Below are 27,941 nucleotides of genomic sequence, written 5' to 3'. Positions count from 1 at the left end.
ATTTCTTTTTACCTTGGCAGAATATCAAAAATTATTTCTATTTGTTAGAGCTTCTAGGAAAGTAGGAAAAAGTAATACCAGTAGACCATTAATCCTCCTATGGTAAAGGCTAGGGGCTTAAATCAACAGCATTTACACATGTTACATAACATGAAGAACGTGTCTATAACAGCTGCGTGTTCAGCCCTCACAAATGCACCATAAACACGATAAACACACACATATATGTACACTATCTTATGTTTCTCCTATATATTATACCTTAAAATCATACAAGCATTTTACTCCTGCTACATTTCTGTAAGGCCTTATGCTGAGACATTAGGCTAGTGTTTCCTCTATTCATGCATGGTTGCTGTGGAAGCAGGATGTAAAGATCCCACAGCATTTAAAAGGTGTGGAGAAGCCCTGCTGCCCTACCCATGTCCCCACCTTCCTGTCTGCCTCATTGCTTTCACTCTGAGAAGGGCATGCTCCAAACATCAGTGTAGTATGAGATCAAATTTGGAAATACAGGAAGATGTGCAGGAAAACATCTCTTCAGAGATAACTAATTTTCAGGAGCTGGCAAATCATTCCTCACTTATATAAGCAGGAATTCTAAGGTGACTGAAACTCAAATTATAGCATAGTCCATTTTAATGTTCAAGACCATCTGTAACAAATTGACAGCAACATCTTGGCTGCCACATCTGCTTAAGTCTGAAAATTAATTTTAGGGTCTAGTCTCTAGCACTGAAATAATCAAGTTCATAGAGTCCAAAAGCAAAATTTTATCCTAATTTTCTACTTAAAATATCTTGTTAAGGAAGGCAAATTAGCAAGATGACACTGTGTGCAGTATTGCAAGGACCTTAATCAGGTCACCCCTTTGAGCAATATCCTGCAAGTGTAGCTTGCTGATTTCTTGGCATTTTTCCCATTCCAAAGCACTGAGCCAATCTTAAGATATTTCAGGACTAAATACAAATCACCACAACTAAAACAACTGGATGCATCAGCATGACAATATTAAGTTATCCATTCCTTAAAAACATTTCTTTCCTTCCAGATCCATGTTTATTTTTAAGAACAAAGCACCACTTCTCAATTAATACATCCAGTAATGCAGAGTTGAAGGTAAGGAAAAAATACATAATCCAAACTCATGTAGGCAAGAAACTGAGATATGTCCTTTTCTCCTCACGTATTATAAACTGACTAGCAAGAAATAAAAGTGTTGCTGAGTTCTCAAATCCAGGACTTTCTAGGCTTAGGTAATTACCATCAAGCTCTAATCTAAGAAAATAGACTCATGACTCAAAACACACTCAGTTCCCAGCAACAATCAGTGGCACTTCCTCTATAAGAGAGGAAATAAAATCACCATTAACAACAAATTTCATATCCCAGCGTGCTAAGCAAAAACATTACCATTGTAAAAGGTGCAATCACTATTTTTTCCCTAATGGCAGAGCAACTAATTTCATTGCAGTATGGCTCCTGAAGTGAAGACAGAAATCTTAGGATGATTTGCATTTCAATATGGAAGCAAGAACCTGAGAGCTGTAAACTCAGCTTCATACACTCATATTATTAGCACTGCATTAGCAGTGATCTCTTCCTAGCAACTGACAAAATTCCAAGGACAGCAGGCTTTCTTGCCTATGCTTGCAATACTGTTCTTTCTAGCTGGTATGTTATGGTGGCTCTAAATGGTGGTTCCATATTTGCAGAACTATAAATATCTGGGTGAATTGGTATATTTTTTTCAATTCTTTACATTTCAGGGTTTATTATTTGTACTGGATTTTCACTACTGACTATTGAAAGCTCTTATAATTTATGAGCCTCAGGTTTATACTGGGGGATGGAAGAGTGAAAATCTCCCTCACAGAATTTCCCTCAGCTGACTCAAAGGCTGCTTTCTCTGGTAACTCTTATCTTACAACTGCTGAGGAAGACCCATCATACTCTTGATTTTCATTAAATGTGATCATGAGCAATGAGTAAGAGTGAAAGATGATTCACTGGATTTTATGGAGGAGAGAAACACAGCTGTTCCATTTATACACAGCACATTTTTTCATAGTCCCATAACAATGAGGAGAAGTGGAATATTTCAACAGAAAAACTGATGAAGGTAACAAGAAGGATGCCATATACTGGTTTCTAAAAATGAAAGTAAGGTTTCATCTCATTTTCATAAAAGATTTCAGTTTCATCTAATGTATTTCTGTCTTCAGCTCAGAATTACTCAAGTTTTAATCCAGGAATTTGTGAATATCTTGTCTATATCCTCCCTTCTTATCTTTTATATTCTAGTATACTTAGATTATTATTATTTACAAAGTAACAAATTTTTTAGACAAAGATCATGGTTTCCCTGCCTAAATCTGTCATGAGAAGCCCCCTACAATTCTGTTGAACCCATGTGTGTACATTTACATACTACATGTGAATGCAAAACTATTCTTTTCATGCCTAGCTTTGTATTAGAAAGAGTAATTACACCCACAAATATGTTGTCAAGCTCAAAGCTTTAAGAAATCTGAACAAAAGCTTGGCATAGGAAAATCCAGTACTGATGGCATCTAAAACAAACAAACAACAACAACAAAAAAAAAAAGGCAGCATATTTGTATTATTACTTGGGCTTTGCAATAAAATGGAGCTTATGTGCCCACTTGCTCCCATCTCTCTGATTATCTGTCAGTCATACTATGCTTCAGTAATTTTTGGAGTTGTTGATCAGTCTCTGTCAATGCTCCAAGATAATTATGATCCTACACATTTTCTGACAATATGAGTTTAGGTGACAGACAGAGATGCTAATTCATGTGGTTGTAAAAGAAGAGCAGTCTGATAAAAGTTCTATATATCATGTTTGACAGAGATCAGCATAATCACATTAACTAGCATTTAGCAATGTAACTTCATAAGACACAGCGTGTGCTGATTTTGTGAAATGAAGGGGATCAGAAGGTATTTAACAGTTTCTATAGAGGGGATTGGCTCAAGGAATGAAAGAAATAAATCAAAGGAAACTCAGTTCAAGTAAAAATTAATTTTAAAAACAGATCAGATTGACTCAATACAATTTTAATCAAGTTTCAGTAGATCCTCACAAACACCAGGCCATTTGGGATGTTAACACATCCACAGTCCAGTTGAAACATGAGTTAAAACCCTGCTTTCTTTCTTGAGGTTATTACCAGATGACTGAGTGCATCAGGTACAGCTAGAACTAAAATCACCCCTAAACTCAGCTCCTCTATAAGGACTTGACAATCATCACTTGTCTCTGTATGACTTTGATCAAGTACCCACATTTTCATGTTCAATACATGGTATTACTCCTGCTTTTTGATTGCTTAACAAACACAGACGTCATCTATATTATGTAGATGATTACTACATGAAAACATCCTATCTGAAAACCAGAAAATCTCATATCAAGTACTGTCACAGTTGAGACAGCCACAATACACAGAGTAGCACCATACAATATCAGAAGGCTTTCAGCATTCACCCATCCAGAGTAACACCATAATTCATCAGAAGGCTTCAGGCATCTGCCCACAGAGTAACATCATGTCACTTCAGAGTGCTGCAAGCAGCTGCCATTTCTCGTTCTTCAGCACAACCTTTTATGCCCTCATGTTGGTGCATTGCACCTGTGTGCCTCTGTTCCCTTTGTGATTGGTCAGTGCCCCTGGGCACCCCAAGGCTCACTGCTGTCAGTGCTGCCCACCTGCTTCTCAGCTGTATCCATGGGGATGAGGCTCAGCCACAGCCACACTCCCAGGTACCACAAACTGTGTACCTACAAAGTACTGATAAATTTAAAGGAAGATTTGCAGGTTTGGTTCACTTTTATGTATTATTTAACTTTCTTGTGTAGGTGTGTAAATGAATGCAGGTCTTCTACATCACGGCACATGTCAAATACATACAGAGGCATCTCAACAGCCTGGGCAGCCCTTCTCTGTAACTTCAACAAGGAAGCAATCTGTAAGACAAGAAATCTTCATTTCTAAGTGCTGATGCACAGTAAAAAGTAGTTTCTGCCCAAGACTAAGCCAATCACAGTCCTGTACCTGCAGATCAGCACAGTCTGCAGGCATGGTGGCCTTGGCACTTTGGCTCCTGGTGACACGCTCAGGCACTCTTGGCAGTTGCCTTGTGACATAAGGACAGAAAGGCTCCCAGTTTAGGCTTCACACTTCAGGCATAGGCTTTGACTGATGACCATGAAACTGTTACTGCCATGGTTCATTATGCTATGTCAAAGGGGACAATGACAGTTTTTACACCAAAATGCTCTTGATTTAATGAAACTAAACTGGTATCAGTTGCAATCCAGAAAGGTTCAAAGGAGATAATAATCTCTCAGATGCTGCAGGGTTGTTGTTTTAATTGCTAATTTGTGCTTATTTTGACAGTAATCACTGAACCCTATGATGGTCCCAGAGGTTCCCATGGTGCTGCTATAAGAAGTTTTGACAGATTCTGCAGTCCTCAGACCAGCACTAGGAGGATTTACTCAGGAGTGTATATTGGGGTTTTTCCTTTGCTTCACACATCACAACTTCAAGCCTATATAGTTTTGTCATGATACTTTGAAAACTATTCTTTTAATGTAAAATGAAACGGACACTAAAGACTTGAAATCTAATAAATCTAAAAAAAGCTACTTTTTTCTCCTGAGATTGAGGTTTTACAGAACATTCCACTTCCTTTTCTGTTTCACCTTACTGTAAAAGATGCCAGTATGAAGAAAATGAGCAATATTTCATTGTCCTGTGAAGAAATTAATAGAGAAAAAAAGGCAGAAGAGAAAATTTAATTGATGTTTTATATGTAATTGTAGAAGAAAAAATTAAAACTAATTTCTGTAGACACCTGTTTATATGTTTTATTTACCCCAAGTAAGAAAACAAGTAGTTCTGTTACTTCAGGGTCATTACTAAGAATGTATAAGATTAAGCATTCGCATAAATTTGTACTGCATTTCATTGTTCCTCCACAAAGTACCCAAAGTGCCTTAATATCAGTTGCTGTGCCTTAATATCAGTTACAGCAATTCAGCCAGACTTCCAAATCCTGCATGCTGAGAGTCATGAAGAGAGATGTCCAAGCTCTCTTTGTATCCTTGACTTATATTTGTTGACTTTACTAGGCACTGGCAGTTATGGATTCTGTTCAAAATCACAAGTGGTGTTGCCTGAATTTGTTATATTGCAAGGACTGAAATAACACCTGGAAAGACAAAAGCTTCAGCTCCAAGTCCTACTTGGCGGCAGGGAGGCTTCAAGCATTGCTTTCACTCCCCAGAGCAGTACCTAAACCAACCAACCTGAACACAAGGCTGGGACTGAGCCTTTTCTGCTTCTTCTTAGGGAACCTGTGCCATGGTGCTAACTTCACAGGAGGAAACATGGAGCATGGACACAGAGCTGCCATGAAAGGCAATGATTGTGTTGCCTTCGCTTTCATTTTACCGTTATAGTGAAATTTTGACACTGACTATAACCGCTTATTAAGGGGTCATCTTTCACCCCTGCTCTAGGAAAGTTAGGTTCTTCACATGAATCTGCTTCTGGAAAAAACAATCCTGTCAGCCCCCTAGCTTATTCCACAAGACAGCTGGCTCAGGTAAAAGCCTGAGAGAGCTTCTCCAGACCTCTGTCCTAGAAAAGCACTCTTCAGGGAAGCCAAGATCGGGTTTGACACAGCCTGAAACCCTCAGTCATGCCAGTGTTGTCATCAGGGGCAAGGTAATGGGCAGGAAAAAATGAAGAAGTAAACAAAGAGGGAGGAAAAGGAAGACTGAATGCAATAGCTGTGGTTGTTGAAAGCAATTTCATCTAAAGTGGAAAAACCATTCATGGCAGTGTCTGTTGAACTTCTGCTGACTTCAAATCCTACAGCTTTACCAAGCCCTGAAACAAAAAAAAAAAAAGACCCAGGAACACTCTGAGAGAGTTATGTTTCTCTGAACAAACTAATAGCAAACACAACATTCTACATTTTAAAAATAAACTTCTGAAATTAAAAACCCCACTAGTATTGCTATTATTTGACAAAAAACTGAATTTCATTATTTTAAGAAACATAACCTAACCAGTTATGTTATTTCTGAGTCTGATTCAGTGTTTGGTTATGCATCTACGATCTTGAGTATTTTTTTGTTCTACATTGCTTAGTTTTGTGGTGTCTTGCACAGATTTACTTTTTTGGATTGCCTCTGAAAGGGCAAGTGTTGAAGACAGTACATAGTTACAAAAACAGTAGTCATATGTTTCAAAAGTATTTGTCATTCTTTTGATATGGCTGTTATTCCCAGTACTTAAAAACTGTCTTTGATGTAACTGAGGCTTTTACTCCTCTCTGTCTATAGGGCTTTTGATCACCTCCTAATTAATGAAGTAATGACAACCAATTATATTTACATCTAACACAAAGCATATTGTTAAAGTTTGTCGTTACCACTTTCCTTTCTTGCATGCTAACACAATGTTGTAACACTAACATCTTCTGCCTCATTGCTGCTGGGAGCATTCATCAGTAATTTATTCCATTTTAACATTTTTATTAACTGACAATTATACATGAAGAAATGAAATGTCTGCGTAACTCATGACTCTCACAATGCTTCTTTCAAACCAAGTAAACTAATTTCTTCCATTTTAACATTTTTATTAACTGGCAATTATATATGAAGAGATGAAATGTCTGCATAACTCATGACTCCCAGAATGCTTCTTACAAGCCAAGTTTTCAAAATACTTAAAATGTATCAGGATCCTATTGTTTTGCTCTGCACAAAGCTTTGTTAAAGCTATGGAAGGGAGCTACACACCTCTCTGGAGGTCTACATCCATGTTTGTCACTGGTTTCAATTATCTAGTCTGAATTAGAGCTCTGCAAGAGCACAAGCCTCAGAAATTGCAGGGAAGGCTGTCTTCATTTTCTTTTATTCATGTTGATCTGCACTGTTGGGTTTTTTGCCAAGGAAAATTTGAATTTGGTGCTGTATTTAAGGCAGAGGTTTCTGACATTCTCTATGAAACAAAAAAGTTTGTTTGCTTTCTCTGGATTTAAGTAGGATTCTGTTGGCCGCCATAGATGAACTTCACCAGGAAGAACAAACTGACTTCTACCAAGTCCCATAATAGTTACTTGATGTGAAGAAAAGCCCATGCTGCCAGTGGCTTGATTCTTTCCTAATTTTAAAAATAGAGCATCTTTGAAAACTGAAAAACAATAAGGGAACAAAGAAAGAAAATTACTTATATTAGAATTGTTTCTGTTTACTAGAATAAACTAGGAATTTTCTAACAAAACATTTTTTCATGGGATATAACAAAGCTTCAAACCCAAGTGATTCACAGAGATATTTTGGTTTTGACATATTTTTCCCAAAACAGAAACAGGATTCTGACAATTGAGCAGCCATCATCCTTAGTGGTCTGCTAAGGGCCCTGGTTTCCTTGCATGTGGCTCGGCACAGCCCCACTCTGTGGCTTGTCCAGTCACAAGTAACTCATAACCCCAACACAAGTTTATCACAGATCCAAAGGCTCATGACAGCCCAGCTGTGCTGGCACTTCTCAGACACACAGCACTTCTCAGGCTCACTTTGGCATGGGGAGAAACTGTCCTTATTCCAGGAGATAGCCCCCAACTGTCCCCATACCAGAAATGTTCCAGAAAGCACTCTCTGTTTTAGATTCAGCAAGTGGAGTCCTTGGAACATTCGGCAGTGTGCAAAATCCCTGGCATTACATGCTCTGCTCCATGCTGCTTTGAAAAATGAGAAAATATATTCCTGCAGATATATTTTTGTGTAGGATCTGCAGAAAATTTTGGAATCTCTGTATCTGAATGGTATTTTGAGCCTGAACTAGCTCCATGAGGTCACCTGCTTCCTGTGACTCCTTTGAAGACAGTGCAATTGCAAACTGTCCTGTGGCACTCTGAGCACCAGCACTGTGCCCTGCAACAGTTGCAGAGTTGAGGACTTTACTGGGCCAGTTACCAATTACCAGCCAGCTCCTTCCTCAGTAACTTGAGTGTCTGCTTTGTAAACAGTTCTGCTAAGAAACTCCTCCATTTGATACCTCGGTCTGTATTATGCAGTAGCACTTTGGAAATGAAATGACAGATATTCTGCTGCCTAATTTACCTTAGCCTGAAGGAGAATGTTCTGCCATCAAGATATAGATCCTACCAGTAGCACTCATGGTGTAGCTGCAGCAATGTGAGCTGTATCTCTGCGACAAGGATTGTGCAGAAATCTGCATAATTTTCTACATCCTTAGGAAGGTTCCCAGCATGTTCAGGACAGCACAGGAGAAGGTTCTCAGCAGGAATGCCAGGTTGAAGCTGAGACAAGAGGGAAGTGATATATACAGAGAGATAACTTTTATCCTAAATATTTTCCTGGATCACATTAGCTCCTTGTTCAAGAAATTCTTACAACAACCACAGGATGTGTCTCTCCCCTATCTGTAAATGTAGATGAAGTTTTAAGTTCAGAGCTCCTGTTTGCAAAGAGATTATGCCAATTTTAAGCCTTTGCCACAGTCAAAGAAAACACAAACTGCACCTACTCCAAGTGATGATATTTTGTGCAAATGCTCTAGGGGATTAAAACACTTCCCAGTGAAATGGTGAGAAGAAAAACAGGCATTTCCTGTGTGAAATAAATGACATCATTAATGAATGGATCCTTTCATTATGTTAAAGGTCTTTTCCTCTTTAGAAATTTAGCAATAAAGGCTCAAGTTTAAGGTAATTAATAAAGAAATTAAATGTTGTAGGAACAAGCAGCTGTGCAATGCCCTAATTGTGCAATGCCCTAATTGTGTAAGGGACAAAAATCTATCTTAGGACTGATTATAGAATCACAGAGTCATTTTGGTTGGAAAAGACCTTTAAGGTCCTTGAGCCTAATCGTTAACCAAATGCTGTCAAGGGCACCACTAAACCATTCCATCAAGTAGTCCAGCAATACACAGGCAGAAGTTTGCATAGCTTCATTGACAAAAGGCAAGTGTCCACACTGAACATGCTCTTTATCCAGGCCTTCAAAATACCTGAAGAGCCTGAGAATGAAGGAGAAAGACATTTAAGCTGGATAATATTGAGTGGCACTAAAAGAAGGCTAGATCTCTTCAGTTTGAGCAAGGCACAGTGATCACCTGTGCTGTTGCTGCAGTTCAGCAGGTGACTCTAAGCTTGTGATCCTCATCCTTAACACCTGCTTGCCTACTGGCCCATTACAGGGAAGTCTTTTTTGTCTGCATTTGCCTTGATCACCTCTGCTGGTCCTTCCCTCCTAATTTCTGCCAGCTTGCTGCCCAGGTGTCTGCTTAAAAAGAGTGATGATAGCCAGATAACTGCAGCTCTGCCTTTAATGTGGACAGAAGACTGAAAGTAGGATTTACATCCTTTTATGATGTGATATTTAGGCTAATAAGACTCAGTTATAATGGGAAAGAACTTTAGGAAGAGCAAATACATGAACTAGTATTAATGGGTGATATTGGATGTTTTTTATTTAATGGGAACTAAATTAAAAGTGTAAGTTTGTTATAAAACATAACTGTAAAATCACCCAGTAAACAAAACAGATCCGTGTGTATTTTTAGTCATACTAATGATTTCTTCAGGGTGAGAAGGTTCTGCAGACAGGCTGTATGACACAGTATTTATCCCTTTGAATGCTGGTAAGATTAAAAAATTTTAAATTATATGCAATAGCCTCAGTGCAACACTGTCCAAGATAAGACATGAACTTGAAGATTAAATAAAATCGTACTTCCAAACTCAGTATTTTCTCCTTGATTTGACTAGTGAAACACTTTACAATCTGTATAGAAGCACAGTGCAATAGATTGCTTTTAAAGTGATTGAAAATTCACCCATTCTGTTATTTACAGGCTCAATTTTAAACACAACAGGAAATTGGTTCAAAAGTTTCTACAATAAAACCTCACCCAGTTAATTTCTTTTTCCGGTATTCTCCTGAATCAGCTCTTGAGGCAAGAAACAAATCATTCTAAGGGAGCAATAAAGAAAAAACATCTCTAGTAGGAGCCTTTCTCCTTATAAAAGGACAATTTGCAAAACTTTTTTTTTATACAGCTTCAGCTGCATAAATTACAAAATATTTAGTGTTTTGTCATGACAAGCCTATTACCTGCTACCTTCAGTTGTTCTGCTCTTTTGGAGTCCAGACAAAGAAATTGGAAGGGACAAATGTAGGAACGTTGAAACTGTCACTGATGGCCCTCAAGAGTAGCTAAGGACACCCATGAGTAAATATTATATTTCTTTTTGCAATACTTCAATGCTGCAACTTCTGAGAGTTGTACCCCATGGGGTGTCAGAGAACAGCCAGAATACAGCACCCAGTGAAAACGTGGCAAGAATTCCTTTTGTGTAGCTTTACCTGGAGGATCAAAATTAAACTATGGGCAAGGCCAAAGTTTTACAGAGGGTGCCAGGACTTTTCTAATGTTGCAGCGTTTTGGCTTACAGGTTGTCTGAAAGGCAGCATCTCCTTCAGCACAAGGATGTTTAAATTTGTGGCAAAAGAGAAAAGAATACCAGTACTGCTCCCTGGAGCACGCAGTCTTAAGAGCCTTCTCATTAAGGCACAATCCAGTTGGACCTACTGACTTGATAAACCAGGAATATTGCTGCCTGAGAGGGATGATGTAGACTCTAGCTCTTTGAGCAGATGAGAATTTCTATTTAAAGCATTGTACATGAAAAATGAAAGGAAGAAGAGCAGCCTGTATAACAAAATTAACTCCTACTTAGAAAAATAAGAGAAACTGGCCATTACAAAATATTTTTCTTAGAACAAACAACAAAACAGTGCCAGCCCATAGCATACAGGGAAAGGAAAAGAGATGTGATAAAGGAAGACCACAAAAGGAAGACATATTTTAAAAAGTAATTGTTCTGCAAAATGAAGAAAAAGCTGCATATATAGAAATTATTTTACCCTAACAGCACTATTCTATTTATAGCTTTATGGAAATAACTTCAGAAAAATAATATTTCTGCCCCTAACTGGACTATAATATTTCTTTATTTTCCATGCCATTAATGGAACATGGTTTTGCTCTAAGTGGTTTAAAATTTTTGAGCTTGATCATATTAATAACTTCATGTGTGTGCCTAAGAATACAGAATTCAGTATTGTGCCTGTTTGGTGGGCATTATCCTCCACCAGAGCAAATCAACAAAGCTCAGCTGCCCCTACAGGCAGGTATGAATGAGAAAATCACTAGCTCAGATGTACATGAGGAACAGTCTGTTTTACAAGAAGGCTGGACAGTTGTTCCTGTGAAATTCTGACCACTTACTAAAAAAAGTCGTGCAGAAAACTACAAAATGGATGCAAATACATGCTTAAAATAGGAAACTGGGTTTTTTAAAGTCTGCACCTGCCTTTAGCCCTTTTAAATTCTATGTTTTGCTACTTGGTTTGAAATTTTTTTGCAATGTTACATTTTTACATTGAAGGAATGCATGCTTTCCACTTCTTTAGTTTTCTAATAACTGATAACGATCAGATTTTCAGCAGAACTACTTTCTATTAAAAACAGTCACACTTAAAATAGGCATATTAATTCTGTGTGAATAAAATCACATCTAGGGTTTTATTAATATTCTCACTGTGGGAACAAAACCACCTCAAACTCAAAGCTGGTTTGAGGTTGCAAAAAGCCTGGGCTATATTTGCAATCAACAGCACCTACTGATATATTGAATTTCCACTTCTCAAGAAGTCTGAAACACTTCCATGAGCCATATTCTGCCTTCAGTGATGAAGGCAATGGAACACTGAAGCCTCATGAATGCTATAAAAATCTCCATGCTATAACACTAAATATTTTTCCTGGGAATTCAAATTATAAAATAATATATCACTATTTACCTACAAAAGTTCTCTTTTTTTTTCATTTTTAATATTGAAACAATTCTGGTTTTAAGTATTCTTAATGTGCTGAAAAAGCTTTAATATGTGAACTGCTGGTATACTAGTCAGCTGAACTGTTAACAGCAGAAATAATTCCACTGGACAAAAGTATTATCTATCAGTAAACAGAAACAGTAACAAAGCCTTTATCTTCAGTATTTTATATCCTGGCCAAATTATTCAAAAGCTCAGTTAAGACAGTCAAAGACAGTCAGCTAACACTGGGATACAAGTTTGCAAGCCTTCCCCCAGCATTTATGAGATAATTTAGAACAAATTTCTCCCTCTTTGTATATGTGGGTTAATCCAAGTAAAAACAATTCTTTTATATTATTAACTATATAATTATTAAACTGTTTATTAGTTAATAATCACTTAAGTCAATATAGTTTTTGTATTTTTTTTACCAGTCTCACCATTCTGCATACCCAGACCTTCTTTGTTCCTAGAGTTCATCCATGGGACAAATTAAGACTGCTCCTGTAATCAGCAAATAATTTGTTTAAATAAGTTTTTCTTTTCTCCATCCAACTTATTCCACTTCATGGCATGTTTAATCTTCTCAGCCCTGATTAAGCTTCTGCTTTCAATTAAAAAAGCAAATTTTCCTCCAGGAAATAGGAAAATTGTGTCACCACTCAAGTCAGAAAACCCTCACGTGCTGAGTGCCATGGGCCATAGCACTGCTCTCCAGCTCAGGCTCCTTTGGGAACTTCTGGCTTGGAAAATGAGAGATTCCTTGGAAGTGAGTATTGGGCAGAAGCAGTAGGATAAGAGCAGGGCTATCAGTTCATGAGGTCAGCAGGCTGGAGAGTGGCCTGGCTGGGGAATGGGTGCATTCTCCAATTGGCTTATCTGGAGGAAGGCAACACCTCCTGGAGTTTTCCTGGCCTGGTGTTTGCATGCCCAGTCTGCCAGGGAGCTGCAAAGGCCCTGATCTCCTCCCCTTTCTGGCAAGGGCTGCAGTGCAATAGCCTGGGGATGGAGGCCAACATTTCATTCAGACACACAGGGCTCCTACATGGTCCCTGCTGCATGTCACCTGAAGGACTACATTGAATTTTCAGCCGTGTTTTGTGCAAAAAATGGACAATAACAGTACTTTCCTCATGCTCTTTTTCTCCAAGTCATACCAAGTATATCAAACACAAGCAGAAAGAGGTACAGCTGCCAGAATAGAGACTTGAGCACAGTACTTAATTTCTTGCAGGACCAAGTTCTTCAAAATAATCTTCTGTTTATTTTTAGCTGGTTTTCTTGATGACTATTTTTCCATCCTTTTTTTTTTTCCCATTCCAGCAGCAGTAAAGATATTGTTATATCTGATTTCACTGCTTTAATTAAGTAAGTACTTCTCAGTCCATGATCAGTTCTATTTTGGGCTGGTTTAAAATTTATTTAATTTGAGACATATACCAACCAGGGTAGCATAATGGCACATCTCAAGGCCTGCTTGATCCTAATATTAAAATGTTGGTTTATTTAAGGTAAAAAAAATCTAAGGAGTTTAGTGTAAATTTGTCAAAAAATTCTTTTTATCTGCCCTCTAAAAATAGAAGTAAAAAACAGCCAAAGAACAAGACTATATGCAGTGTGATTAGCATCCTGCTTTTTTTTTCTTTCTTTTTTTTTTTTTTTTTTTTTTTTTTTTTTAAGGATAAAAGGACTATGAATACATACTATCACTGAACCTGGGGAAAAAAGCCCTGGCAGAGGCAGAAAAATGTAATCTCATCCATTCACTGCACAACGAGGGAATTAAGGATTCTGCATAAATCTTGTGGAGTGTCTGGTTAACCTGACTATAAAGGACTCTGGTGATGAAATCTCTATGTCATTGCTAGGCAGACTGCACACTTGCTTCACTTCATTTACAAAACTTTTTCTCATATGCAATCTGCATCTTCTTTGCTGCAATTTAAGCCCATTGTCTTTTATTTCTTCCTGTCATCATTCCTTTTCTAAAAACTGGCAAAATGTTTGTCATTTTAACTTGCCTGGAATTCCAAACCCTTCTACTAGTTGCCAAAGTGCACATTATTGCTTTAGTAATTACTTTGAATATTCTAGAATACAGTTGAGTTAACTTAAATGATTTTAAAAGATCTGACAGATTTAGGGATTCTGTTCTTTTACTTTCCCCTTTCTTACAAGTGTTAATTGTACCACACAACAGTTCAGAGTTGACCTTTTCAGAAGGCTGATACAGAAAAAGCCATTACACATTTCAGCCTTCTTGGAATCATTTGTTGAGAGTTCTTTCTCTTTTCTGTACAGCAGACCAATGTTCTTAGCTTTCTCATCACTATTGTGCTGATGAATCAGTTCACATCACCCATGATACCCCTTGCCAATAACATAATTTTGTATCTGTTCATGTATTTCTATTTTATTCCTTTTATTTGTCTTCATTGATCTAATTTTTTATCTATTTTCTGAATAATTTCTTCTTGTGACAGAAATTAACTTAAAATCTATACCTTTGTCTTTTTTTAGAGTTCCTGTCCTCCTTCTATATTTCACATTTGGATCCCTTGAGCGAGCATCATTCACATCTTTTGACCAGGAAACTGAAAGTCCCCCTTAAATACTTTTTCTTTAGTTTTGGTTTCTCTGAGATTCTAAACTGCAGATCTGTATTTAAAGCTTTACTCTCAAAACCCCCTGGTTTTCTGTACTACTTCCTTTCCCTCTGAACAATGAACTCTGCCACTGCATGGTCATAGAATTTGCCTTCTACACTTACTAGGTTAAAGTCAAATCCAGAAAGGTTTTTTCTTAAGTTGCTTATATGTTTCAAAAACTTACTAGGGAACTTGTGCTCAGGTCCCAGCATATTCACCTGGAAACAGAGAAATCCCCATATTATTATAAAGTCATGCCCTGGAAAATGCCAACTCCTCACAAAAATCCTAATCCTGATCTTCTTAAGAGAGTGTAACTGATAACATGATTTCCTTTACAGAATTCAAGTGTTTTTAACTACTTACTGCTCTCATTTAAATAAAAGAGGGACAGAACCTGTGGCAGAGAAGTTACAGTCAGTACTGCCAACAGTGCTGATTTGGTTCTGCTGCTGCCTGGGTGTCCAGGGTGTCCACCTGTAGATTGAGAGGGTGGGATTTACTTCACCAAAATTTCAACACTAATAGTAGAAGTATGAGCCTTTGCACTTGACATGTCAGATATTTTATTCTAGTCAGGGAACAGGCACATAAGGACATACAAATTCATGTGATTTATTTTAGATATCTTCTGTAAAACTGGATGACTGGCAGTAACAGAAGTAAGAAAATTTACATGTGAGACCAGACCTGGCCTTTTCCCTAACCTTGTGGATTACAAACACATGGCTTAACTTTTATTTTAACCAGTGTCCAAGAGAGAACATGCTCAGCTATCACATGTGTACCTTTGTTAGATCTTGCTTATAGAAGCAAGATTTTCAGGTTGCTTTAATTTTATACTTCCTTCCTACAACATTATTTGCTTTAAGTTTTCTACATTGTTCTGCATATAGAAGAGACTGGTGACAATCCTATCATTATAATCAATGTTTTCCTTTTCACATTTTCTCTACATCTTTGCTTTATACAGATCTGTCATATATTATAGAAAGCTTTTGGTAAAGTTAGAGTAAACTATCTAACTTGTCTTTCAAAGGTGGGCAATGTTTTAGTTTATTAACAGATCCAATCCAAGGCTGGTGACAATTACAACTTCAGAGAGTTGACAACTACATGGTAGTCTCTGTAAGGCAAGTAAATGGCCTCAGTTTACCTGCAGCTTCCCTAAAAAGCCTTTTGCTCTAGAGATGCCTTCCTTGCTCTACTTAAGGCTCAAAGGCTAAAGCAGGCAGGCCATTTTGAATTATTAGAGCTGTTTGCAGCTTGTGCTCAGTTTTGGGCGCCGCAATATTAAAAAGACATTAAGCTGTTAGAGAGCATCTAAAGGAGGACCATGAATATCATGAAGGGCCTTGAGGGCATCTCTAAGAGGAGCAAATGAGGTCACTTGGTCTGTTCAGCCTGAAGTAGGGGAGACCCCACTGCAGCCTACAACTGCCTCATGGAGGGAAGGGGAGGGTCAGGCACTGAAGTCTTCACTCTCATGACCAGTGAGAAGACTGAGGGATTGGCCTGAGGTTGTGTCAGGGAAGATTTAGGTTGGATATTAGAAAAGGGTTCTTCATCCAGAGGGTGGTTGGGCATTGGAGCAGGCTCCCCAGGGAAGTGGTCACAGCCCCAAGCCTGACAGAGTTCAAGAAGTGTGTGGACACTGCTCCCAGGCACATGATGTGACTCTTGAGGTTGTCCTGTGCAGTGTCAGCAGCTGGACTTGATGATCCTTGTGGATCCCTTTCAACACCTGTGTTGTTGATGTTCTACAATTCTATAATTCTAAATACTTGAGGCATGGTACTGTTAGGTAAGGGTTGATCATTTGGTCTCTGACACCAGGAGTAAGGTTGGCCGTGGCTCCAGCAAACTAGTTAATTCCTTGCAGGACCAAGGAGCATTTACTGCAGCTGCCACTCTCTGCTCAGTCTATTCACAGGAAGACAGGGTGACCTCAAGGCTACAAGCACTAGTCCAGCTCTCTGGGTTTAATGACCTTGGTGGTTTGCTGGGCATTATCACCCACAGTTTTCTTTAGCACAGCTGTAACTCCACTTAGCAGGAACTGCACTGACAGGTGGAAATGAGGAAACAGGCACTTTGTGACACTTTTCAGAACTCCTTCCTTCACTCCATGACATAGCTGTAACATGGACACTGCAGCTGTTTCACCCCATACAGACTTTCCCATTAGCAAACAACACTTCCCTGAGCACTCCTTTCTATGAGACTACTTAAAGGAGATGCTATGACTCCTTCTATCCCTTCTGTACAGTACACTGTGTGGTTGCTCATTGCTGTCTATTATAAAAATCCCAGCCTTCACTCCAGACAATTTTATCTTTTGGGCTTCAGGTAATGTATCAGTTGACAAATTTCTTTTCTCACCTTGTATCCAGACTTTACACCTCCAGTCCAATTTGCTGAAACTTTTTGCAGAGAGGAAGGATGCAAATTTTAACAATTTCTCCAGAAAATGTATCTAATTTTGTGAAGATGATATAATTTCCTCCTTTGCCTCACTGCTCACACAGTTCACACAGAGAAGACAAGAAGCAACAGGTTCAAATTGAAATACAGGAAATTCCATTTGAATAGGAGAAAAAGACCCTCTTATAATGTGAGGTTGGCCAAACACTGGCACAAGGTGTCCTGAAAGAATAGGGAATCTCCACCAAGAGAGATACCCAAACTGCAACAGGAGGCAGCCCTGAGCAGTTGTCACTGGCCCTGCTTGGAGTATGAGGGTTGGGCCAGACAACCTCCAGAGAACCCCTCGAACTTCCAGTGGCCTGTGAAAAGGGCAGGAATATCAGAAGTCAGTTTGAGAAGTTGTTTCATGTTATGTGTTCTTAACAAGACCCATTTTATTCCAGCTCCCTACTTCTTGGAGGCACTACTGTCCCAAGGTACCACAGAAGTCCTTGGATATCAGAGCACCTGATGATGACTCAACCCTACGTCTAAGACTGCTGAATACCCCAAGCCTACCTAATATGTCTCTGCATAAAACATATAAACATTCACTGAATTGAAAATTGGGACTTAGATCTTGTTTTATTGTCTTGTCTGCAGATGTTTTATTAGGCTATGCAAAGTGGAATAGTTTCAACAGAGACTGCTGAGACTCCCACCGTAAAATTATTCCCCAGACTGGTGGGCAGGGCACTTGGATGAGATACAGGAATTGTTTCAAGTCCTGACTGAGAAAGAAGTGGCTTTGAACTCTTCCATCCTGAGATATTACTACTACCACCACTTGATTTCTGGGTAAAATGGACACTACATTATGTGACAAAGGGTAGACTGAAAGCAAAGTGAGCTTTTGGAGGAGCCCACTGGACATGTGTAGATTAGCTAGGCAGCTGCTTTAATGGGATTGAGAGGTTTTGACACCATCTAATTCCTTGGGATCACTTCCTGGACAGTCTAGGCAGCCTCCTATTTGGGCAGGCATTTGTGGTTATGTTCCTTCATTCCGAACATTTCCCTTAGTGCAAAGGAAACCTTACTACTGGGTCACACTGGGCACAACTGCATCAAGATTAGAGGTTACAGGCTGAGCACTGATAGGAATAAACATGTTTATGGAACAAACCCTTTAATTACTAACCTGAGAAATTAATTATTTTTACTAGTTCAGCTCTGTTTAGCTTTGTATTTTCTTGACAAATGGAAATAGGCTGGTTATATTTAACTTTGACCTCTTGACTTGGTGCACTGATACCATGTTCCAAAATCCATGTGTCTAACATTTTATGCAAATCTTAATTGAAAAGACAGGATGTTCCCTTAGTTACTGCAAAACTCTACTTTCCTCTGAAATACATGATGGTATTTCTTTCTAGCTAAAGTAGGAAGCAGTTGATGTGACAAGTAACGTTAGACTGATGCTTTAGCAGTAAATCAAAATGACTAGGTTCACCTTACTTGCTGTGGAAGAAATAAATTTATTCTGGTGGAGTAGCAAAATGATTCCTATTATGCAAAAGAGAAAAAAAACCCCATAAAGTTCACAAAAAATTATTGTTTTTACAGAAACTTACCTGCTACATATAAAGCTTCTATACCAGCACATAGTACTGAGTGTAGAAGGTGAGCTGATATTAAGAATATGTCATAAGCACCTATTACTAAAAAACTGTTTTTAACTGATGACTTTAAATTTTGTTTAGCTGTAGGAATGTACAGAGCCACCAGAAGTATAGACTGAAAAACATATGAAATAAGCCTTCATACTTTCTTCAGAACTAGCAAGGCTGCAGCTAGCATAATACATTAATGTTGGAGCACTGTATTAGGGCATGAAAGAAGATGTGGGCCATTTGGAAAGAGCTGAGAAGAGAGACAAAATATTGATTTTAGAGGTGTAAAACAAAATCTATTGTTAGGATGCCAATATGGTTGATACAAATGAGTGTGTGGTTGCCTGCAGGAGAGCACCTCTGAGTGGCACATCTGAGGAGACCTGGTCGAAGTACAATCCTGAGAATGCCTGGAGAGCCCAGCCTGCAGCACAAGCTAAGTAAGAGCATTGAAATGCACAGTCAGTCCCACAAGGCAGAAGTTCTGCTGAGAAGATTAAAAAAGAGATATGCTATTGATATGATGAAGAAGTGCAATGCTGCTGAGAAGATTAAGAAAGAATGCCACAATTCATAAACCCACCGAGAAAGTGTCATCACTGATAAGACTGAGAAAAGCAATGTCAGGTCAAAAGAAGGGACAGGATGTTAACTGCCAAAGTCTCCAGACCATACACAGTCTGAAGGAAAACTGAGTCCTTGGTTCATTTCTGTAGAAACATTAAGGGAGCTGTAAAATGTGAGCAATCATAGCAAGTCATAGAAACTACCAAAAAGTGTGAGTGGGTAAGTGGATACTTGTGCTTGTGATCATCTGCAGGTAACAGGATCACAGATATGCTTCTCTCCCTAACAATCTGATTTATATAAGACAAAAATTAATGTAGAAATACTGGCATCAGTTAACACCTGTGAAAAGTAACAATATCGCTGCAAAAGGGGTTGCAACACTGTGGTTTTCTGAACTGAAAGAAAGCTGAAGGGACACACTGACAATGGTCTTTGAGTACCTAAGAGGCCGTTCTCTGAGTACAAAGGATGGCAAGAGAAAAATAATGGGAGTCACTGAACTGCAGTAAGGCAGACATCAGGAAAACCTCAGGGTAATAATGCACAAGGCTGGATTCCTTGTTGAAACTGTGGAATGTCCAACAGTGCAGGTTTGAAATGGCATCTTGGACAAACATCACAAAAAAAAGTCCCATATAACTGACCCCGTCTAGGAATAATAGATGCAAAGCAGGTGGAGCTTTTGAGATCTGGTCCAATCTGATCTGATCTTTTCACTACAATTTTATGGCTGTAGCAAATGTTCACATAAACTCTGCTTATTTATTTTGATCATACAAGAAGCCCACTTCAAGGGACATGTTATAATGGCAAACAAACTGCAGCAATCCACAAAAATGGGCTTAACAATGTTATAAATTATTTTCAATTGCCAGTTCAGCAGAACACTGGAGCACAGTTCTTGGGTCTTAAAGACTTTATGTCTAAGGATACAAACCACTCAAATCTTGAAGCACTGACAAAATACAAAACCAGCCCAATGACATCTTTAACAATAAAATAACCTCAGAGTTAAAAAACCTCAGTATTAGAGAGGAGTGTGCTGCAGGACAGGGCAAACTCTTATACATCCCACATAAAGCAAGACATCTTTAATCTCCTCTTCAGGAAAAAAAAAGAAAAAAACCCCAAGCAGTTAGTGGAGATTTCCTGAAGAATTAAATAACCATACCTCAATGTATATTTCATTCGTGGAGAGGGACTGATGTGAACTGGCTATACCATTACTAAGATTGAGTGATCCCATTTGTCACAGTGATAACTGCATACAGATTACCTGTCTTGAACTAAAGAAATCTCCCTTCCTCCGAGGCTTTTAGCTGTCTGCAAATGCTTAAATGGACCCTTTCTGTTGACACCCATGGGCTCCGTGGGGTATTTATGTCAGTTCCTGGTGTTATCCCTTTTCATCTTAATGTACACCTGTCAGACTGCTCGGAATTTCTATTCAGTATCACCTTCTCCTGAAGGCTCCTTCAGCCTGAATAAACTTGGGTTTATTCACAAGTGAAATAAACTGTGCCCAGCGACTTGATGGCTCTGTCTTGAAAAGCCTGAAGGAGCAAAAAGCTGAGTGGTTTGAAACCCAATCTTTCCAAGTTGTAGACTTTGCAGCTGGACACCACAAAATCTGTTTAAGGGTTCTTGTTAAGACCAGACGATCCTCAGAAAGGGCCCTGAGCGTGCAGCCTATGAAACCACCAGGTCTAAGATTTTCTATAACATTTCCCAGGATTTAAAGATATACAGAATTGTTTAAAGCCTTCGGCTTTAGATGCGACTGATCTCTCACAAAGTCTATCACCGTATCCCGAGGACAAGTTGAGCCGCGCAGGCAAATGACACTCGCGAAGAGCATCCCTGCGCCCGCTGCCCTGCCTGCCCGGAGCTCGGCCCCCAGCGCCGGCCGGGCCGACCGGAGCTTCCGCGGAGCTCCCAGAGCGGAGCGCTTCCCGCGAGAGGCGCGCCCGCGGCAGCGACTCTTTGAAGGAAGAAGGCAGAAAAAGGAGCAGCGAAGAGACAGGACCGTGCCCGGGCACCGACACGAGCCCACTGTCAGCCCGCGAGGAGGAGAGGTACAGCGCATCCCCGGGCCCCCAGCCCTGGCCCCGCCGCCGCCCCGGTACCCGCCCGTCCCGCCGCTCACCGATAGTAGAAACGACGGTGCCCACGAAGTAGAAAGCGCCCGTGAAATCCCATCGGGGCCGTATGTCATCGACGCGGATGCCGGCCACGCTCGCCTCCTCGTATTCCCGGAGGAAGTGCCGGAGCTCGGCACGGCTGAGGTTGTGGCGCCGGGTGAAGTTCTCCAGGCGTTCCTCCCAGCGCTCCTTAGCCTCCCGCTCCGTGGGCAGCTCGATGGCCGAGAAGACGGCGGCGCCGCACAGCATGTACAGCACGATCAGCACCGCCAGCAGGAGGAACCGCGCGTTGTCCGCGTTGAGACGACCCGCGCTGGAGCAGCAGCAGGCGCCGCGACACGCCATCCTCCGCCCGCGGGACCGGGCTGCCGCGCCGCCACGCTACGTCGGGGCCCTGCTGCCGCCGCCGGGCATCACGGCGCCGCCCGCCAGCCGTACGCGGGGCTTAGGGCGCCGCGGAGCCCGGCGGCGGCGAGCGGCGCTCCCGGGAGCCGGCCGGCACCTTCGCCCAGGGGCCAGGGCGCGGCCCCGGCACGGCCCCGCGGCGGGCGCGCTTCGGGCTTCCGAGCATCCTGAGGGCCAGGGAGCCGCTCGTCCCGTCCCGTCCCGTCTCGCAGAGCCCCTCAGCCCCAACGCCCGCCGCGCTGGGCTCCCGTCCCCGCCACTTTCATATCCCCTTCCTGCCCCCGCCCCGAGCACGTCGGAGCGGGGCGCAGGGACAGGCACCGCCAGGCGCCTCCTGCCTGCCGGGGGGGACGAGGCGGGACTGGCGGCAGCTCGCCCTCCGCCCTCCCGCTTCGCCGAGGGGCTCCGCCGCCCGGCGCCCCGGGCCGCCGGCAACATGGCCTCGGGGAAGCGGCGGGCCGGGCTGGGCCGTGCCCCCGGGGGCGGCTGCCCACAGCAGAGGCTCGGCCGCCGTCCCCGAAGCCCAGCGCCGGCAGCGGGCCGGGCGGGCTGGCAGAGGGCGGCTGCCCCGCGGCCTCCAGCCCTCAGAGGGGCGGGGGGGCCGCTCCCCTTCCCGCCCTCAGGTACCCGGCCCGGGCCGTGGGGCCGAGGAGCGCCCGAGGCAACCGGGCTTCTTAGACCGGGCATGAAACCCGTCAGCCTCTGATATGCCCTTCCATCAAAGCCATAAAAATTAGCGCCCTTCGCCAAAAGAGGGCACCTCCCTCTCCAGAGGTCTGGTTACCCACTGCCTTCCCGATAAGGTGCTACATCTCTGTCCTCCAGCGCGTGGTAGTCAAAGGGAAATTGTTTAGGGAAGACAGAAGCAGCCTTTCCAGCTGCTATGTGGTTTTAAAATGCGTTATTTGCCGGTTCAAAGAGCAGAGCTGTCGATCCAAATCTGCTGGAAATATTCTCACTATAAGAAGAAAAAGTTAAACTCAGCAATATCTGGTAGTTGCTACGGTGCTGAATTCTACTTTTAAATAATCGGGGGCTGGAATTCAGCTCTGCCAAAAGTAATAGTATACAAGCACATTCTTTCCAAAGGACAACCTACATATATTTTTTCAGAAAGCAGGTTAATGAACTGTAACATTCACTTCTCTTCCCCCCGCCAAATTTTCTAATAATTGTGTTGCAGTCAAAATGCAATGGGAATGAACACTAGGATCTTAGAAATCTCCCTTAATGACAGATAATTGTACACTCCATGCAAAAGCCATTGATTGTCTCACAGTCTGCGGTATTTGAGTATTGGTCTGAGCCCTAAGGGTGCACTGTGGGCAGTTCCAATGCCAGTGTTTGAGAGAGGATCACCACCTGTGTGGCAGCAACTGCTACAGCAGTAGGCACAGGGAAAAATGAGTCCTTTTCTTATGTTGTACAGCAAACCAGCAGCCAGGGATAAATGGGAGTTGTGTTTCATTTTCTCCCATTTGTTGTTATTCATAGGTGATACATCATGCTGCAGGTTTTTATTCCCTCTTAATTAGGCTTTAGCATAGACTTTAGCATGGAAATTAAAATTAGCAGCAATACTGGAAGACATTAAATAGCCAAAAATAGGAAGGATGAGATGCCAGCCAAACTAACCAGACTGTGCTAAGTGCTAAAGGTAACAACATGCTTCCATAAAAAAATGCTGCTGTATCTTTAAACTTATTGGCAGCTCCTATTTGAAGAAAAACCAAAACCCAACCTATATTTCACTGCTTTGCCAGTCGGAAGGAAGACAGAACTCAGTCAGTACACTCTCAACCAGCAAAGGCAGCAGAACTGAGTGAGCACCCTCTGTCCACACCTATGGCTCCATCCATCAAACCTGTTCAAGGGCGGCTTGGAGTAGCACAGTGGGAAAAAAGAGCCTTTAGCTGCTTGCAACCATGCCATCAATGTGATTGCCCAAAGGAATGTGAACAACAATACCATTCAAAGGAATATCCAGGGCAAATTTTTCAAGGTTATTGAGTTCCTCCTTATTTACATATTACTTTGTAAGTGTGGAATAGTAATTTTTGTGTTTGTCTTGGGCATAGAGATGATTATTGCATTAAAGCAAGTAAGATCATCTGGCACAGTTTTGAAAGACCTGTACTACTGTAATTGATCATCAAAAATTGCAAAATCCCTAATTTGTCAACTTTGATCTTGTCAGTGATTTAATGATCTCTTGAGACGGTGTCTTTTTAAGGATATGCTCCCTGTTAAAGAGTAGAACAAGAGCAAGTGGATATTGACCGGAATCTTGAAAAAGAAAATGACAATACGGCTTATTCTAAAGAATACTTTATTGTAAAACAGGTCACCATTCCCACTGCTCTTGAGTAAATAGCTAGAAAGACTGGAGTGTGTGGAGAGCAGGAACAGTGTAATCAGTCAGCCATCCATAACATTGAAGCAAGGTGGAATACAGAAATGCAGTGTGTCCACTGGCACAAGAAAAATAAAAAGTAACTTTTAGTTTCAGGTAAAAAAAAAAAAAAAAAAGTGGTTAAACATGTTGCTGACATTTAAATTAACCTCAAATCAAAGTGAACATCTTGCGAGCCTGAGCCCTGAATGCAATGCCATTACCCTCAGGAGAGTCACTTGGCATCACTATCAGGAAACACGCTGTTTTCCCTACCCCTCAGCACCACGAGCACACAGCTCCCTAGTGTCTGCGTGTGCAGGCATTTGGGGACAACAGATTGGTGGTGGTAAGGCTTAGCACAACTGTAAAATAATAGGAAAGAAAAATCAATATATTTTACCAATTCTGTTGATAATACTGACTGACAGCCCTGTAATTAAGAAAGCTAACTGTCACTGTGTACCCCAACAATGATTACTAGTAAGTGTCTGGTCAGAGTAGAATTATTATTAATGCATCATTAAATTAGTTGGAAGACTCATGCAGAGATTTAGTTACTATCATTGACAATGTCAGTACTTTTTATTTAGAGGTCTACTTTAGAGTGATTAGCTGGTACACTTAACCAAAACTCACTGCTTTTCTTTGGTGAAGCTATGAAATGGCTGCAACGTACTCCTGAGCCAACTTTATGCCTAATGAAATATCCTAATAAAGAAGTAAATAAACTAGCCCTCCATTACTTTTGATACTGAACAAAAATTCTTCAGGAATATCATAACCTTGACACTAATTTGACACTAGTTTTTTACCAAACTAATTTGAACAACAACAACAAAAGAATACAAAACTTCATGAACATGTGAAACTGGGCATCTAGAGTAGGCTAAACTTTTCAACATCCCTATTGCTTTGCTAGGACTTTCAAAGAGATTCCATCTTTGGTAGACTCCTCCTGAATGTGAAGTAAGGAATTACAGAAGTATTTACTGTGTCCAGTTCTGGTCCCCTCAGTTTAGGAAAGACTTTGAGATGCTTGAGCACATCCAAAGGAGGGCAACAAGGCTGGTGAGGTGCCTGGAACACAAGCCCTGTGAGGAATGACTGAGGGAGCTGGAGTCCTTTAGCCTGGAGAAAAGGAGACTCAGGGGTGACCTTATCACTCTGTATAACATCCTAAAAGGTGGTTGTAGTCAGGTGGGGGCCGGTCTCTTTCTCCAGGCAGCAACTGACAGAAACAGAGGAACAGTTTTAACCTGCACCAAGGGAAATACAGGTTGGATATCAGGAAAAATTTTTTTATGAAAAGAGTGATAAAGTACTGGAATGGTCTGCCCAGGGAGGTGGTGGAGTCACCATCCCTGGGTGTGTTTAGAAAAAGATTAGATGTGGCACTTGGTGCCATGGTTTACTTGAGGTGTTCAGGCATGGGTTAGCCTCAATGATTTTCTAACCTGAAGGTCTCTTCCAGGCCAGTGATTCTGTGATTTAAGATCATTTAGTCCAAACATTAACAAAATACTTCCAAGTCTACAACTAACCCATATCACTAAGTGTTACATCCACACATCTTTTAGTAACTCCAGGGAGGGTGACTCCACCCCTTCCCTGGGTGGTCTGTTCCAATGCCTGACAACCCTCAGTGAAGGATTTTTCCCTAATATCCAATTTAAACCTTCCCTGGTGAAACTTCAGGCTCCTCTTGTCCCCTCACCTTTTACCTGGGAAAAGAGGCTGATTCCCACCTGGCTACAACCTCCTTGCAGGTAATTGTAGAGAGCAGTAACATCTCTACTGAGACTCCTTTTCTCGCTAAACATTCCTAGCTCCTCCAGGTTTTTTTTGGAAGACTTGTGCTCCAGACTTCCAACCAGCTCCTCTGCCCTTCTCTGGACATGTTCCAACCCCTCAATGTCTTTCTTGTCATGAGGGGCCCAAAACTGGACACAGCACTCGAGGTGTGGCCTCAAAAGTGCTGAGTGTGGAGGGACAATCACTGCCCTGGTCCTGCTGGCCACACTATTTTTGACACAAGCAATGTGTTCTATTGATGGGATACTGTTGATTTAATAAAATACCTGGGAGTACACTTGCATGATAAAAGTTCCAACCCAATCTGAAATGTACACATTTAGAAGACAGAACAAAAGATATATTAACAAGATTGCCTTTATTTTAATTTGAATTTTACATATAATAACTTTTATTCCAGCTACTGGAGTCAACTGACAGTCTCACAGAGCAGTAATTTTTAATTACAGCTATAAATGCAGAGAGACTCTCTGAGAACAGTTCTTATCTTGAAAACCATATTAGGAACCACAGTAAAGAAAAAGCATATAAAAAGGTATTCAAAAAAGCAGGTTCACTTGTGATAATATGGTTGCAGATTCTCCAAGAATCTCTCCCTTATTAACATTTCAATGTTTCAACTACAAATTAGCCATTGCAGCAGACATTATAGCTTACAGAACAGAAACAAGCAGTTTTTGCAAGTAGCATGGCAGGCTCAGTGTCAGCAAGTGGAACATCACAGAGTAGTGGAAACATTTATGATGGAACCCACATATTTCCATGTGTATCAGGGGCATCAGTGTAAGGAATATTCCAAATCCATGGTTGATCTGTAAACAAAAACAGAAACATACTCATGAGAAATTAATTTATCAAACGCAAAATTTGGTTCTTTTCCTCTTTTCCCTTTGAGGACAGAGGAAGGTCAAAATTCTCACTGATTTTCAATTAACATCATGTGCAATTTCAGTTTATTGGACATTTTTGTTTTCTTTTTTTAAACTGTAAGATACACAGTTTTCAAAAGGCTTTGCTTTCCCCCCAGATACTGTTTTAAATATAGTTATAATCCAACATGCTCACCAGCTGTATAAGAATTGTATTTCAGATAATATAAAAGTACAGTAATGCAGCCAAATTTGGCATGGCCTAGTGCCAGCAAGTTTTATGCTGCATCTCTCTTAACCCAATGTAATTATAAATAAGCACTGTAACATATTAATATTTTTCACAGGGACAGTAAGAATTCAGTACTTAAGAATGAATCTGCCTGACCTCTGAAAAGTTCACATTTGCCCCTCACTTCTTCAAACATTACATTTTCAGATGAGCAAAATAAAATTTGCTCAAGGTAGCTATTATTGGTTTGCACCACACAGTTTCCTCCCACTTCTCAGAATACAGAAGCTCTTTCCATTCTTGGGAAAGAGAAAAGGCAACACGCCAGAAGTTAACTGCTAGCTCTGCAACCTGCTCTGTGCTCTTCCTCCTACCATACATGTGGCAGAAATGCAGCTGTTCTATGAATCCAAGGTATTATTCTACTCTTTGCAAGCTACTCCTACTGAAATAGAGAAAAATCCTTTAACCCTTTTTTCAGTGAGTTTTCTCAATTAAGAAATGCATGCAGATCTAGCCTGCTTCTTCTCTCCATGTACAAAATGAGCCCTGAAGGAATACAGCAACATTAATAGCTATTGACTGAGATTACTTTTATCCAATTTTAAATTTACAGGATCCAATGACAGCTCTTGACAATATAGGAAGTGAGAATTACTGTAGCAAGGAAAGGAGAGTAAGAAAGGGACAAAATCAGTAATGAAGGGTTATATAAAGTACACAACAGCACAGTGACAAGTACCATGGCAATTAAACATGGGGCAGAGGGACCATTGCTACTAAGTACTCATTATTACTTGCTACAGGAGTGTCCTTAACTCTGTACTGTAG

At 40.8% G+C, this 27,941-nt stretch overlaps 2 protein-coding genes across 3 annotated transcripts in view; both read right to left on the bottom strand.

Moving 5' to 3' along the window:
• The window catches only part of KCNK13 (potassium two pore domain channel subfamily K member 13), a 50,673-nt gene extending 28,617 nt beyond the window's left edge, over positions 1-22,056 (bottom strand). Inside the window, exon 1 of the mRNA XM_050975417.1 lies at positions 21,403-22,056. Within this exon, the coding sequence (XP_050831374.1) occupies positions 21,403-21,742 (340 nt within the window). The 5' untranslated portion in view covers positions 21,743-22,056. The remainder of the gene's footprint in view (positions 1-21,402) is intronic.
• A 4,294-nt stretch (positions 22,057-26,350) lies between these two features.
• TDP1 (tyrosyl-DNA phosphodiesterase 1) overlaps positions 26,351-27,941 on the bottom strand; it is a 42,773-nt gene continuing 41,182 nt past the window's right edge. For both annotated transcript variants that reach the window (XM_018907327.3, XM_009101820.4), the window contains exon 16: positions 26,351-26,821. In XM_018907327.3, the coding sequence (XP_018762872.3) occupies positions 26,748-26,821 (74 nt within the window). In that variant the 3' untranslated portion in view covers positions 26,351-26,747. The remainder of the gene's footprint in view (positions 26,822-27,941) is intronic.

Source organism: Serinus canaria, chromosome 5 (genome assembly GCF_022539315.1).
Source record: "Serinus canaria isolate serCan28SL12 chromosome 5, serCan2020, whole genome shotgun sequence".
NCBI lineage: Eukaryota > Metazoa > Chordata > Aves > Passeriformes > Fringillidae > Serinus > Serinus canaria.
The sequence above is the reverse complement of the archived record's forward strand: the minus strand, read 5'-3'. Positions and strand labels throughout refer to the sequence as shown.